General features: G+C 37.0%; 1 protein-coding gene across 31 annotated transcripts in view; it reads right to left on the reverse strand.

The window, feature by feature from the left end:
* LOC135205817 (zinc finger and BTB domain-containing protein 7C-like) overlaps positions 1-14,924 on the reverse strand; it is a 220,728-nt gene that overhangs the window by 100,586 nt on the left and 105,218 nt on the right. Inside the window, exon 6 of one of the 31 annotated variants that reach the window (XM_064237016.1) lies at positions 311-3,632. The exons of 27 other annotated variants lie outside the window; for them this stretch is intronic. In XM_064237016.1, coding sequence (XP_064093086.1) covers positions 3,315-3,632 — 318 coding nt within the window. In that variant the 3' untranslated portion in view covers positions 311-3,314. Of the gene's footprint in view, positions 1-310; positions 3,633-4,884; positions 5,167-7,710; positions 9,515-11,797; positions 12,459-14,924 lie in introns of those variants that run through there. 3 more of the 31 variants (XM_064237020.1, XM_064237015.1, XM_064236988.1) reach the window with 3 other exon arrangements.

Below are 14,924 nucleotides of genomic sequence, written 5' to 3' on the forward strand. Positions count from 1 at the left end.
CTATTTGAATGATTTCTCTAATGCACTGCTACAAACACAAGTAGGTTCATTAAATCCTTAATTTAAAAGCTATATACTTTTATTCAAAATCTTTTATACTACTACATTCTGCCTTCCAGTAATGATAATTTCCAGTAAAACACTTCCTCTTTATCAAGTTTCAGCTGGCAATCTCACCCTCTTCTGCCTCAAAGCTACATCTATCTTACTTAAATCACATAAGTCACTCTTCAAAATGTTTCCCAAAATCAACTCTTAATAAGTAGTACATACCATGTGAAATGTCTGAAACGCTGCTATCTCTTTCCCCTTCTCTAAACATTTATGGTTCTCTTACTTGTTTTGGGCTCATCAATAAAGTAAAACAATTCTGAATTTACATAATGATGTGCTTTATTAAACTGTCCTACATTATTTTTTAATTTTGGATATCAACAACAGGACAGTATCTTGCTGGAAAAAAGATCACAGTGAACAACAAAAGAACGGAAACTTAAATACAGACTTTAATAGTCAAGATGAAAGAAGTCAATAGAAAATGTATGCAGATACAAATACGTATAGAGTTGCAGTTACAGTCTCCCCCAAACCTTAGAGGAGATATAAACAATCTATTCTTGGCATGTTATCCCCTTTACTTGGGTTTATTAAAACCTCTCTCCCATAAGTACTTATATTCTCTTGACTCTTCATTTTTCAGAATAGCCTATTCACCTTTTATGAGGGCAGTTTTTAACTTAATGATATGCACCTAACCTTTCAGTATGACAAAATTCATACCTATTTTGTCTTTGAGTTGAGAATAGTTGTTTGTGGGTTCACCTGGCGATGTTCTCAAAATCCCTAATGGAATTTTGGGAACTGGGAATCAACTATGTATTTGACAGCTTCAATCTTTCATGCACAGACAGACAAAACCCATGATAACCCAGTGTTCAAATCCCATTCAGAACAAATACATTTTCCCTGCAACATAACCTTCACATCTCTAAACGTAAGACGCAACAGATTGAAAAGAAATTTGTATTTTTTCCAACATATGAACCTACACTTTCATATATGGAGTAGCAGTTGCGCCCGCTCGTCGCTCTTCGACTGTCTGATTTGTCTCTTAAAAAACAAAATCCTAACACTAGGCCTATGGTCACTTGTGACCCTGGACAGCCTACCTTCTCCCATTGTGCTACAGCTACCACAGCTTTGTGCACTTTTGGTTTTGTCTCACATGTTCGTTCATACTGTTCCTTTATTGTTTGTGGCATGAGTGTCATGTCCTTAGTACGTACGTATGTCATCATCAACGGGAGACATAGATCTACTTGCCGAGTCTTTAGCAGTCATCTTCCTGGTTACTGGGGGGGGGGGGGTTGGAGACCATATCAAGTACAGGCAGTCCCCAGTTATTGGCGGGAGTGTGCCGATAAGCGAAAACCACCATTAACCACCATAAGCCATAAGAGCCCTTATGGCGCTGATAACCGGAACGCGGCTCGTTATGGCACCATAAATCACCAATTTAAAGGCGTTAGACAAGCCCCATAAAACCGGATCACCAATAACCAAGTCCGCCAATAACCAGGGACTGACTGTATGTATGTTTGGTCCCTTGGACATTGTATAACATTGGAACCAACTGATTATAAAGTTAGACCTCAAGGCCAAGTGCCTGAACCTATCTTGTGGAACCTATCTTGTGGCAGTGCAATGACCTCTTCCTTGCAGCTGCTGGCCATCACTGATCTTTGGGTAATTAAACAAAATCAATTATTTTGACTCCCCTGCTAAATGCAGACAAAGCAACAAGTTATTCACTAATTGAAGTCATGTAACCTAAACCAAGATATTTCAAGTTACATCTTTATCCATAAAGCTTCCATTATATTGTGGAGGAAAATACCATAAAACCATTACAAGATGACAAATGTGTGAACAAATTCACAAATATAAATTTAGCAAGCTTGTAACATTGTCTAGAAGTTACTTCTCTGAAGCCAAGCAGTAGAACTTATTTAATCAGCAGTATACAAGTATACAGATTCAAAATATACTGAAAATCTTGGCATCTAGATATTCCACAAGTTTACCTACATCTGCCTTGTCATTTGATTTTTATAAAATATTCTTACAATTTAAATGGTATTCCCTCCTTAAATGGTTATAGTAGTACATACTTGGAACAGCACAACAGGATACTATCAACAGACAGAGTAGTAATCATGGTAAATGTACACTGTGACACTGCCTTCTTCCGAGGGTCAATCTGGTATGGCCAATTCTAAGATGGGGCTGTAACTTCTGTCCAAGATACAGCCTGGTCTGCGAAAGCCTATTTCTCCATGAATTTTCTTACATCTTTTACTTTTGTCAAAGGCAATGCTGGAAGAATGTTGCCACTTATTCAAAATTTTAATGACCCTTCCCATATCACAGAGTGGTACCTCTGTCACTAAAAACTTGAATTTCACAGCCTCTTTAGCCTCCCTGTCAGGTACTAGTTCATTTCCTTGTACGTAACCGTTTCATGAGCAGGAGCCAAATAGAGTTTGATGGCTGATGATGTGATCTCCTTTCTCAATCTTTTTTGGGGCCTTGTTCTGAAACCTAAAATAAAAACTAAAAAAACAAAAAGAGCAAATTCAGAAAGCTCTTGAAATTTCAGAAGGAATACCCAAGGAAATTAATATGGATTTTCTTCCAAATTTTAATATGCATAGCTGAAGATAAACAAATACTACAGAATATTTATAAAGATCCAAGTCTTTAACACATTTTTTTTGAAAAAGTACTAAACAGTGATTAGATCTTCTAAGAACCAGTACTAAACAGTGATTAGATCTCCTGAGTACCAATCTCTGGGATGTTTACACACACATACATGCACTCACACAACAAAGACATTGAAAACAACATTTGCCTTAATAAAAATAAAACTACCTCTGTACAACAAAAATCATCTCATCCAAAACTAACATACAGAAATCAAAGACAGACAATCAAAGAGGCTCAAGATGCCGCAAGTGTCAGGTTATGTGTCACTAAGACACATTAATAAATAAATAATGATTTGATGCAGAAGATAACAAACAAATTAATCTAAATGGTTTTACAAGAAAAAAGATTCCTAAACTAAATCTTCAGATCTGATAAACCTAATTACTGTCTTGCCCTTTTCCAGCCTACTCAAAATGATGAACAGTAAAACATTTTTATATCAAATTCAAAAGTACTTGATTTAATTTTTCAAAGAATTCTGCCTTCAGATGAAAACACAACTGTAATTTCTGATTCTCCAGACACTGTGTACTTCATCATAATCATTTGGAAGGATGCTGTGTCCAGATGTGCCGGTTAAGACTGCTTTTAACTATGCATCTGTAGTGGCAATATGGGCAGACGTGAGGCTTCTCCCCAGTATGAATGCGAATGTGCCGCTTGAGGCTTGCACTGGTAATTGTGGAATAAGAACAAATGGTACAAGAAAAAGGCTTCTCTCCTGTGTGGGTTCTCATGTGAATGATGAGGCTCCCTCTTTTCCCACTGTTATACGGACAGAAAGGGCACTGGTGGATCTTGACAGGGTTGTGGAAAATCCGACTGCTCAGTCCTTCAATAACGTCGCTGCCATATTCTACCTGCAGTGAAGGATGACCATCTTACTATCACGACTATCAATACATTCAGTTACAGTAGTTCTAATATCCATAAGACGAAACTCAAATTATAAAACATCAAGATTAAAACAATGCCAGGTAAAACCATGAACATTTGGACAATAATTTTTTCAGTTCAGTAATTTATAGTTTCCCTTGCCTTTCTTCAAGGACCATCATTACACTATGCTAACTTATAAAACTGGAAGATTTTCGTTGTATGAAACAAGCTAACAAAATAAACACAAACACACACACACACACACACACAAAAGCTTCTGCTATCAAATTGCACAGAAGAGTTGTACGTACAGCATGTAAGCACCTTACAGCCACAGTTTGAACATTTTCCTTAAACCAATAAAAGTAAAGAATGGAAATCTATGTCCACATATAGTGTGAAAAAAGTACATAATAAGCACTGTAGCATTATGCTTCTATACAAAAAATAAACTATATTGGTAATAAAAAGGTATATAGTACATCATACCTATTACAATAAAAGATGAATGTCCCTGATTTACAACCCTCCCAAGTCCATTTGTATAATTCATTGCCAAATTTCTGAAGAATATAAAGGACAGCCCCAATGGGAACTGTACCATTCCATACTGACCCTCTGTCACTTAAGTACTGAACCCTTCTATCACAGCATCCTATGCACTGGGCTGTTTCTTGCTTTTCTCATTATACTGTCTGTTGTATTTACAAGATGGATTTGACAAATTTGCTCTCAAAACCAAAATGAGGAATATCCAACAATATGAGAGAGCAATAATTTGTAAACGGTTAACCAATACCCCACCCACCCCTGGAGGTTTAGGCAAACTCTACCTTGTATCATGGTACTAATATTAGTTTGAACTGACATCTGAGTGAACCAACACCGACAAATGAAACTAAAATAAAAGCATACCACGTAATTCTTCTCAACACTTTACTTGCAGTATTTTATACACTTAAATGGCATACAGCTGATTGTCTCCAGGCTGTCACACTCATGCCTGACAATAAAAGGAGGTTTCAACAACACCAGTGAGTACTGCTCCAATTCCATTTTGTTTTCTTCTCTTTGAAATATGAGAGAATGTTGGAAATACTTTTATTTTCTATTATGATAATTACAACAGTTCTTGTTGACTACCAATAGTCTGAAATATGATACCACATACAAAACTTGATCAAAATTACTACCAGAAAATGAAAATAAATATAAATAATTTGGCTGTACATTTCAGCAATATTATCACGCCTGTCCTTAAACGTGTCTTCAATTGTGCTGTGTAAACATGTGTTTATTCACAGCACTTTTGGTAGTAGCACGGTAAGGGCAATAAACACAACAAAACGGCTTCTCTCCCGTGTGGGTCCTCAAGTGAGTGATCAGGTTGGTTGTTTTCCTGCTATTGTAGGGACAATAGGGGCACTGGTGGACTTTGAAGGTACTGAAGATGACATCTCTGGTCATTGATGTACTCTTCCTCCCTGATCCGTGGCTCTGTCTGACCAATCCCACCTGCAGTGGAGGATGGCAGCTTACTACAGTTGCAATTCAAAGTGGTAAATACTAACGTTTAATAACAAAAGATCTACTTGCAAAATTATAGGCAGCTACTGTACTGAAACACAAGGACTATATGAATATAGAATTATATAGAGTAATCTACTTTGGCTAGGTGGCCTGAATTATGGTGCATCATTAGATCACTTCCTTACAGAAAAACAGACGAAAATAGTTCATTTGAGAAAAATAATTCACAGGGTCTGGATACCTTTAAAACATGTTCTAAATAATTATGTTCCAAACTCAGCTACTATGATTAACTGGGAGATTGTGCAAAAAGCTTAGCCTCTGAAGTTGAATAACGAGGCCCACAACCCTTGTTATGCTGTTGAGAAATTTGTACGTACGTATATCAAGAAAATGCAAGTTAATAAAGAAATTTAAAAACCTCACAGTACAAGATCCAGATCTGCTAACACTAGCTGTGGATGATGTCATTATCAATGAACACCAACTGAAAGTTAACCATAACATCTGCTGGGGGTACATCCTTTACACAAAGAAAGTGAAAGACTTTAAACAAAGGAAGCGAAAGAAGTGATCAGGTTGAACTGATGAACCTTTCCCCATCTTCCCATAATTTCCTGACATTTAGAAAAGACCCTTTGGAACCACGACATGGGGAAACTTGTTAAAATTCAAGGTATTCATTCACAACCAGTAAACAAAAAAGACTGAGATGGAAGGGAACAAGGTAGCTGACTAGATGATTTAACACTACTATTCACTAGCTGGGTTAGTATGCGATAGTGAAAATAGGTCATACTAATATTGAAGATTAACTTGATCAGATATTGCCATGATTATAAAAAATTATGCAATGTGAAAAACTTCCAATTCAACAAAGCATGAAAAAACCACATCAATGATGCCTCAACCCCATTCAGTTATACATGTTATTTCTATACTTAGATATGGATGGTTGTGACCGACATTCACAAAACATCTTACCGCCCCACATGAACTGGTAAGGAAGAAGATAACCATTACCAAAAGGGGAAAGGTTTCCAAGACGAACAACCCCAACATTAACACAATTCACATCATATCAAAAATGGAACGTGTGTAACAGACGAAAATGAACTTACGGCAAGATGCACTGCTACTAGGAAAGTGATCCTGGGAACAGATGCACTGACGCCACAAAGTCTCATGGAACAGTGTGGAAGGCGTGGAGACTGTCAGTGAGAATGCTACTTTCAAGCATCCATTCAATGCATTTATGTAGGTAACTGGCAGCAACAACTGGAAAACACCATTCATCTCTTCCCAAACATGTTGACTAAAATGAGCATCGCAGGTACCTAACTGCTTCCTGTATGCATATTGACTATCAGCTAGCAATCCTTTAGATTCCATTTATACTTAAATAGTGGCTTACAAATAAGTTTTTCAACAACTTTGGAGAGCAAAGAGAGAATAGAGTTTGGCCTGCAGTTACTGCAGTCTGCAGATATGCTACTCTTTGGAACAGGCACTGTATTACTAAGCTTGCACTCCTCCTCAGAGATATTACATCAACATAAAAACCCATAGAATCTAGTGATCTTGGGAAACAACATACTAGAAACTTTAAAAAAAAAAACAAGGATCTCCACCACCACTATAGATTATACAGAATTTTCTTAACATCCCAAGAGCGAAATGCAAATCTTGTAATACCAATAGATTCAAGATGACAAATATACTGTACCAGGGAGAAGAACATCCTTAACTGATAGTTTAGCATAAAAAACCTGACAAAGCAGTTCATTCAGTCTTTTCCCTAGAGCCAGTAACTAATCTACCATCATCTGTTAGTGGTGGTGGAATGGAAGACGAGCTTGACCCAAAGATAGATGATGCCAATCTCATCAACCAAGATGAGGCTGACTAATTCCTTCAGGTTTCCTCTTCAAGGAATTATTGTAATTTCTCTTGGCTATATGGTATCTTCTATTCGCAGTACAGTGAGACCCGACTAAAATGGTGTATTCATTTTTTATTAGAACGATTTTGTCTTCATGCGTTGAATTTGGTCTGTTTGTTGTGGTAGGCTCATCTACCTGTACTATCATCAAACCATGGCTGGTCATTTGTCCTAAATTGGCTGACCTTTCTTGGGGCATATTAATATAGCCATACACATTTACACATTTCATTCAACTTCTTGGGATAAGGATCTAAAGTAGTGACTGTTATATCAAGTGCCTGACAAGCTTCACTAATGTGATCCCAATTGACTCTGGATTTCAGCCAGACTATTTTCCCAATGGTGGAATTACGAATACTACTACTACAGTGGGGCCCCCTTATTCGTGTTCTCCGGATTCACGGATTTCTCTCTGGACCATATCTACCCCACTATTCGTGGGAAATTCGCCTATTCGAGGTATTTTTCTATGAGAAATATCCTGAAATTCCTGGGATTTTTTACCAATTTCATCATAAAATGCACTTTTTGTGATAAAACTATTAAAAAAGTAGGTATAAACATTTTTGGTGGGTTTTTCTTAAGAGTTTTACTGACCAAAATAAGCTGTTTTCAGCGTCTTTACAGGGGTTCCAACTATTCGCGGATTCAAACTATTTGCGGGGGGATCTGGTACACACATCCCCTGCAAATACAGGGGGATCACTGTACAGGCAGGGGTTCCGTTCTTGAGACGGGTTGTAAGGCAAAAATCATCGTAAGCCAGAACATTGTCAAAAATCCTAAGAAAACCTTACTTTTAATGCTTTGGGTGCATTAAAAATTATGTAAACTGCATTCTTATTACATTTTTCATAAAAAAAAGAAACCCTTCAAATATTGATTATTTTGCATTTTTGGAGTCACATTTCTTCTGCCAGATCAGCATTGTAAGCGCCATAACCCTAGAACAAGCGTCGTAAACCTGGAAATAATTTCTGATAAATATCATTGAAAAGCGTTGTAACGTTGGAACGTTGTAAGCCGGGGACTGCCTGTATACTGATTGACAGGTATGTCCATCTCATTGGTGTAATGATCAACTGCCTATACATTCAGATCTTGGAACATCTGTAAATATGAGGTCTAATCTATTACCAAATTGTGTGTGGGTTCCTCAAATAGTAGAACAAAATAGGAGGATACACAGAACCTAAAAGCAGATCAGCCATATTGATCTGTGGAATTTGAATTTAGCCACTCACTGTGGTTTCCATCTGTCTCAACAAATAACGAAGGAAGCTTTTGAATCCCGTGACTGAGCCATATTGATCCTTCCCAAAAGAGAGTCATACATAGAACTGTCGATATTTGTGCTGCGGTAAGCAACAGGTACATGAGCTTTGTAGAACTAACTGAAGATTTTAAAAGAAATTAAGGGGAACTTACTAACCAAGATCCTAGTTAGCTTCTCTGTTAGGTTCATGTTGTGCAACAGCTTACCTATTCCTATTTACAGTTCACACGAACATAACAATGCTTTACTAGCTACTTTAGCTTCAAATAAGTAAGTACGTATAGAGTGCCATATTAGGAACTAAGTATTTATGTACTGTAATGTGCAACCACATTCATTTAACATACAAAAAAATTTTCTTTAAATAATTCAGTGAAGGATGAATAGTGTACGAATCTTTCAATCTAACTAAATACTGACTGGTGCATACACAAAAGCAAAAGTCATATCTACAGCAAAACCTATACAGGTGATGAGGTCTTTTCTTATACTATTCTTAGGTTATTATCGAGACTACATGTTCAGAAAGCAAAAGAAATGCCTGTTTCAATTGTAATCTTGCAACACTTCTTCGATATAATCTATGAACAAGATTTACGGCCCTGATGACCATCATCTCATTTACTATCACAGGAAAGTTAACACTGAAAGAAATATATTTTTACTTATATGGGAGGGGGGGTGTTTATAAATGAAACTACTGTATCATAATACAATAATATTTTCTTTCCTCAAAGAAGACTTAGTAAATAGCTCAGTCATGAAGTAATATCCAAGTTTCAAGGTCATCACAGTGCATGTTTGGTTAACATGTGCCTATTCACAGCACTCTTATTTGTAGATCGGTATGAACAGTGTTCACAATGGTAAGGTTTCTCTCCAGTGTGAATGCGCATATGAGTCTTCAAATTGGTTTTCTGGGCTGCGCGATATGGACACTGAGAACAAGAAAATGGCTTCTCTCCTGTATGGGCACGCATATGGTCGGTCAAATGGGTGTAATTGGCTGTGTAGTAGGAGCACATTGTACATTGGTGCGTCTTGATCACTGATCCTTCTGATTCCACCCTTTGCCATCCCGGTCTCACCAAGTCTCTGCCGGCCACCCCTACCTGTAGAGGGGGAATGCTCTCTGTCTTAGCTCCATCAACACAGCACTGGCAACATAATAACCAAAGGAAAACAAAATCCAAAGCTAGATTATGATTTCACAAACCCACATATTACACTGAACATAATTTTCATAAGAACAACATATATTTCCTTGCCTCAATAATTTGAAGAATTCATACTACAAATTTCAGTATTTCTATGAATCAATGTTCGAGAACAAACTGTAACTTGAAATTTCTGAGAGAGAGAGAGAGAGAGAGAGAGAGAGAGAGAGAGAGAGAGAGAGAGAGAGAGAGAGAGAGAGAGAGAGAGAGAGAGAGAGAGAGAATTTTCTGGAAGGCATCTTATTTGAGCTTGTCGCATATCATGGCTCTATTTGTTTACAAAGAGGTATTTACACACGAGAACATATGCTGATAATATTTACAAGAAAAATCACTTATAAATAATAGTACTAGAACATATGTGCTGTACCAATACTTTTCTGTAGTAAAGTACAGGACATCACTCCATCACAATATAAGACTTCTAATTACAAAAAAAAAAATTACCCATCATGTTAATTCATCCACTAAAATATTCAAATTTATTACTAAAAGTACTAACGACAGCTGCGTTTGTTACTGTGTCAACTCCGAGGTGAACCATTTGAGGGGAACTGCATGAAAATATGGTTAAAAATAAAACAAGCTAGATATCCAATTATGTAACACAAAAAATGCCTTTATGGAGAAAAATATATAATGAAATCTCAAGCTCCAGGCTTTGGACTAAAATGCCCAACACCAATATATAAAACCAAAGGTCTAAACTTAGCAAAATGTTTCATTAATGTTTCATTCATAATTATTACATACACCAAAACATATACAAGTTCCTCGAGAGGCTAGCTGGCCTAGTTTTATCAAGAATAAAACTACAGCTGGAAGTCCCTTAACAACCCATTCCATCAATAACTTTTAGCAATAGACTAAGTGGGTTTTTAATTGACTGAAAACTCATTTCTACGCTCATGGACCTTACTGAGACTATATAATAATGATGTTAATTAAATACAGGTAGTCGCTGGTTATCGGTGGGGGTTCCGTTCTCGGTGGGTGGCGAAACCACCATTAACCAAACCCCTGCGATTTAAGGGGCTTATAATGAAGAGTTTCGGTTAATGGCGCCACTGTTAGGCATGTTATGGTGCCATAACTCTATTATCAGTACCTAACGGCACGGTAAATCGCCAATCTTATGGCGTAAAACCGGATTGCCATTAACCGAGTAAGCCAGCAACCAGGGACTGCCTGTACAACACTCACAAATTTACACAAGCAACAGTAATCACCAAGGAACTAAATCACAATCAGATTGTGAATTGTAAGGCTTCCAAGTCCTATCAAGAGCAAAATGGAAATTCTGACTATGCCAGTCCAACGGCTGTTTTTCATGACTGTAAAAAAATGCTATGCAATACTGTGCAACTACCAAACCAATTCCCCTGTATGAATTGGCTGTTAATGTTTCCTATTAACACATTATTAAAATACTTTAATCCTTGCATATAGTATGATCTGCAATCACACAAAATTATGGTACAGTAATTACTGGTGAAATGAAAAAAACTCACATTATTTGGTACAAAAGATATTACAGCCATTATTTTTTTGGCCAGCAATTTACTCTATCAAAAATAAAAGTGAAAAAAATTCTAGACTGCTAAACCTTAATGAGATAAAGTTATAAAGGTGTTAGTACTTTAAAAAGTGTTCCAAACTTAAGTGGAAGAAACTGTCCAGCAACACTGGTTAGTGCCACAAATAAAGTAAAAGAGTCAAAAAAAAAAAAAAAAAAATTTACTTCTGTTCAGTGCTGCAAATACTGTTTAAATCACATAGCACTAAGAAATATCTATGCACATCATAGGTCATTCAAATGTTACATTGTAAAATCTAAATTTCAAGAATAGCAAGAGTGTAAATTTCACAAAATTCATTCTAAATGACTTAGAATGAAAATCCATGTGAGCAGAGAAGATACACACCAGCAAATTAAAAGTGATGTAACTCTTCCCTCTTCAATTTTTATCTTTGTGTATAGAAAATATTCGATAAAATATACTGTAATTTAGTCCAGCACCCCTTGCACTTACCCTTTATAAAGGTAAGTGCATCAACTCATCCATTTATTAAAACATTGTTTGATGTGACGATGATAAAATATCCTCAAAAGATCAATATGACTTCAAATGTAAAGTGAATACACTTAGTACTATTTGAGGGCAATGAAAAGCCAAGATGACTAGAAATGTTCTATTTCAAAAGTATAACATACAGTACGTCTAACAACTCAACATCACAAGACACATCCAAGCATAACAACATAAACATTTTCACAGTATGTACATTTTAAGTAACTCAACAGTCTCGCTGGGTATACCGAATAGCATTTCCCCTTATTACAAATGCAGTTTTAATGTGAGGAAAAAAGCAAAAATGACGAATATGCGTGTGATCTGACTGACCTAATAAATTCTCTATTTCTTCCCTTGACTTGATTTTAAATAGGTGACCTGGCTCTTGCCATGTCCCAAGCATGTCTATTCCTGACGTGACTTTGCAAATGGACTTTCTGAGTTGAGCGATAGGGGCAAAATTCACATGCAAAGGGTTTCTCTCCGGTATGAGTGCGGAGATGGGTCTTAAGGCTGTCCATCTGAGCAGCCCGGAAAGGACACTGGCTGCAGGAATAAGGTTTCTCGCCCGTGTGGGTACAAATGTGGCGTGTGAGGTGAGTACTCCTTACTGTGACATACGGGCAGTAAGGGCACTGGTGCACCTTGCTACCTGCAATACCAGCTGTAGTAGCAGTGCCTCCTCCTCCTCCCTTAGTTCGAACAACCGCGAAGCGTCCTCCCGCTCTTCTGCCGCTGCCTCCGCGACCATGGCCAAACCCAGCCTGTGCAAGGGGAGGCTTTGCTTACTCTCATCCATTATATGACATAGACAAATAGACATCAATCAACTTTGAACTAGTACATCAAAGAGGTAGACCTATTACATGGCAAAATTATGTGAAAATCCTGATCCAAACCGGCAATAAATCCTAACGAAAATAATATTTTGACTCACTAAATGTCAAAGAAAGGCAGCAATAGTTGACATCCAATAAACAAAAATATAACTAAGAATTTTAAATTAAAAATATGTGTAATGTAGTTGCCCTATTCAAAAACAGTTGAAGCACAATAATTTACACAGACTGAAACATCAACACATTGATTAGAACAGCTACAGAACAAATACTCAATAAGCAAATATTTCATATTAACCTTTGAAATTCCCTCAAATGCACTAAAATCAATAATTAAAGATGTATAAATACACAAAAAGTTCTATATTCAATATGGGCAATCTAAACCTTACACATTTCAATCTAATCCACTAACCATGTACCCTGATACTGTCCGTGTCATGGATTACGTACTTCAATCCTCTCTTGTAGAATTAAAAACTGACGATAGCCATCATGCTAGAAATTCAAGTTAAATTCGATAAAAGCTCCACATTACTGGCAGATTTAACCTTCATACCTCTCAGTCAAGAAGATCTTTAAAAAAAAAAATTAAACTTTAGACATCCATCAACTAGTAGACATCCATCCTTACTAGTAGACAGACAATACCACTTGAATTTATCAGTTGAATTGGTATTATCAACAAATCACCTTACATGAAAAATTTTAAAATCAAATACAGTATACAGTAACAGAAAAACCCTATCTAAATACTAGAGAGCCTAACACTTCAAGCTAAAGACCATGTAACGGTGACCCAGCATCAGTAAGTTTTGGACAAAAGCTCACAGGTTTCATGCAATGCTATGCAAAGTTATGATTGCTGCACTGAATGTGACCGACCCACCCATTTCACCCAATGCAATTAGCATCCATTAAATCCTCAAGATCTATAACTAATGACAATGGATTTCAGTGATACAAATTAGAACCCTACACCGTACCATATACGTACTACTAAAGAGTATTTTCCCATAAACTTAGCAGTGCACAATTATGACGACTCAGAATTGCAAGATTTTACATGATTTCATAAAACAATTCATTATCATAAATGGATGGCTCACAATACATTTTAAATTAATTATAAAATAATTTGTGTAACTATTTGTACTTCTTTGTGTAAATGGAAGGAAATCCTTGTAATTTACACACTTTTGGTAAAAGCTTACACATGTAAAATTGTCTGAAGAGAAGCCCGTATCTTTTGCACTAAAATGATTACTGTATCCAATACAGGAACCTCTTCAAAACTAGCTTAATAAGACTACTACCAATAAATAAAAAGACAAAATTGACACATTTCATGTAGGAATGCCAATGTCTGCCTGAAACTGCTGGCTTTTAGTTTCCATTTCTCTGTAATATAAGTCTGTTGACTACCTTTCAAGTGCTCACTTGCAAAAAGGCCAGATGGCAACCCCAAACTCATTCCCACAACTTTTTAAGACAGTACGTATATGATTAGTCAACCATTGCTGTATACATATACAGGCAATCCCCAGGTTACGACGGTCTCGGCTTACGAAGTTCCAAGGTTACGACGCTTTTCAATTATATTCATCAGAAATTATTTCCAGGGTTACGACGCATGTTCCAGAAGTTACGACGCCTACAAACGCTGATCTGGCAGATGAAACACCAAAAATGCAAAATAATCAATATTTAAAGGTTTTTTCAATGAAAAATGCAATAAGAATGCAGTTTACATAGTTTTGAATGCACCTAAAGCATTAAAAGTAAGGTTTTCTTAGGATTTTTGACAATGTTCCGGCTTACGACGATTTTCGTCTTACGACGCGTCTCAAGAACGGAACCCCCGTCGTAACCCGGGGACTGCCTGTACGTATATACAGGTGGTCCCCGGTTATCGACTGCTTCACTCTATGGTTCTTCGGTTTTATGGCGATTTCAAAAAAAAAATTAAAAATATGGTTACTTATGGCGCTACATTCGGTTATCAGCGCCATAAGCCAACCATCCGCTATGGCGCGCCACAGCGGTTATCTGGGGTGCCATAAAGCAAAAATCTCCATTAAGCGAAGCATGAAAGTCTATGAGAGTAAAACATACTAATGGCGCTGATAAGCGTTTATCGGCGCCATAAGTATGTTTTACTCCCTTAGACTTTCATGCTTCGCTTAATGGCGATTTTCGCTTTATGGCACCTGGCCAGGAACGGAACTCCTGCCAATAACTGGAGACCACCTGTATTTACATATGTATAAGGCAGTCCCCGGGTTACGACGGGTTCGGCTTACGACGCTCCAAGGTTGCAACGCTTTTCAATTATATTAATCAGAAATTATTTCCTGGGTTACAACGCATATTCCAGGGCTATGCCGCCTA

The sequence above is a fragment of the Macrobrachium nipponense genome, chromosome 24 (assembly GCF_015104395.2).
Source record: "Macrobrachium nipponense isolate FS-2020 chromosome 24, ASM1510439v2, whole genome shotgun sequence".
NCBI classification, from domain to species: domain Eukaryota; kingdom Metazoa; phylum Arthropoda; class Malacostraca; order Decapoda; family Palaemonidae; genus Macrobrachium; species Macrobrachium nipponense.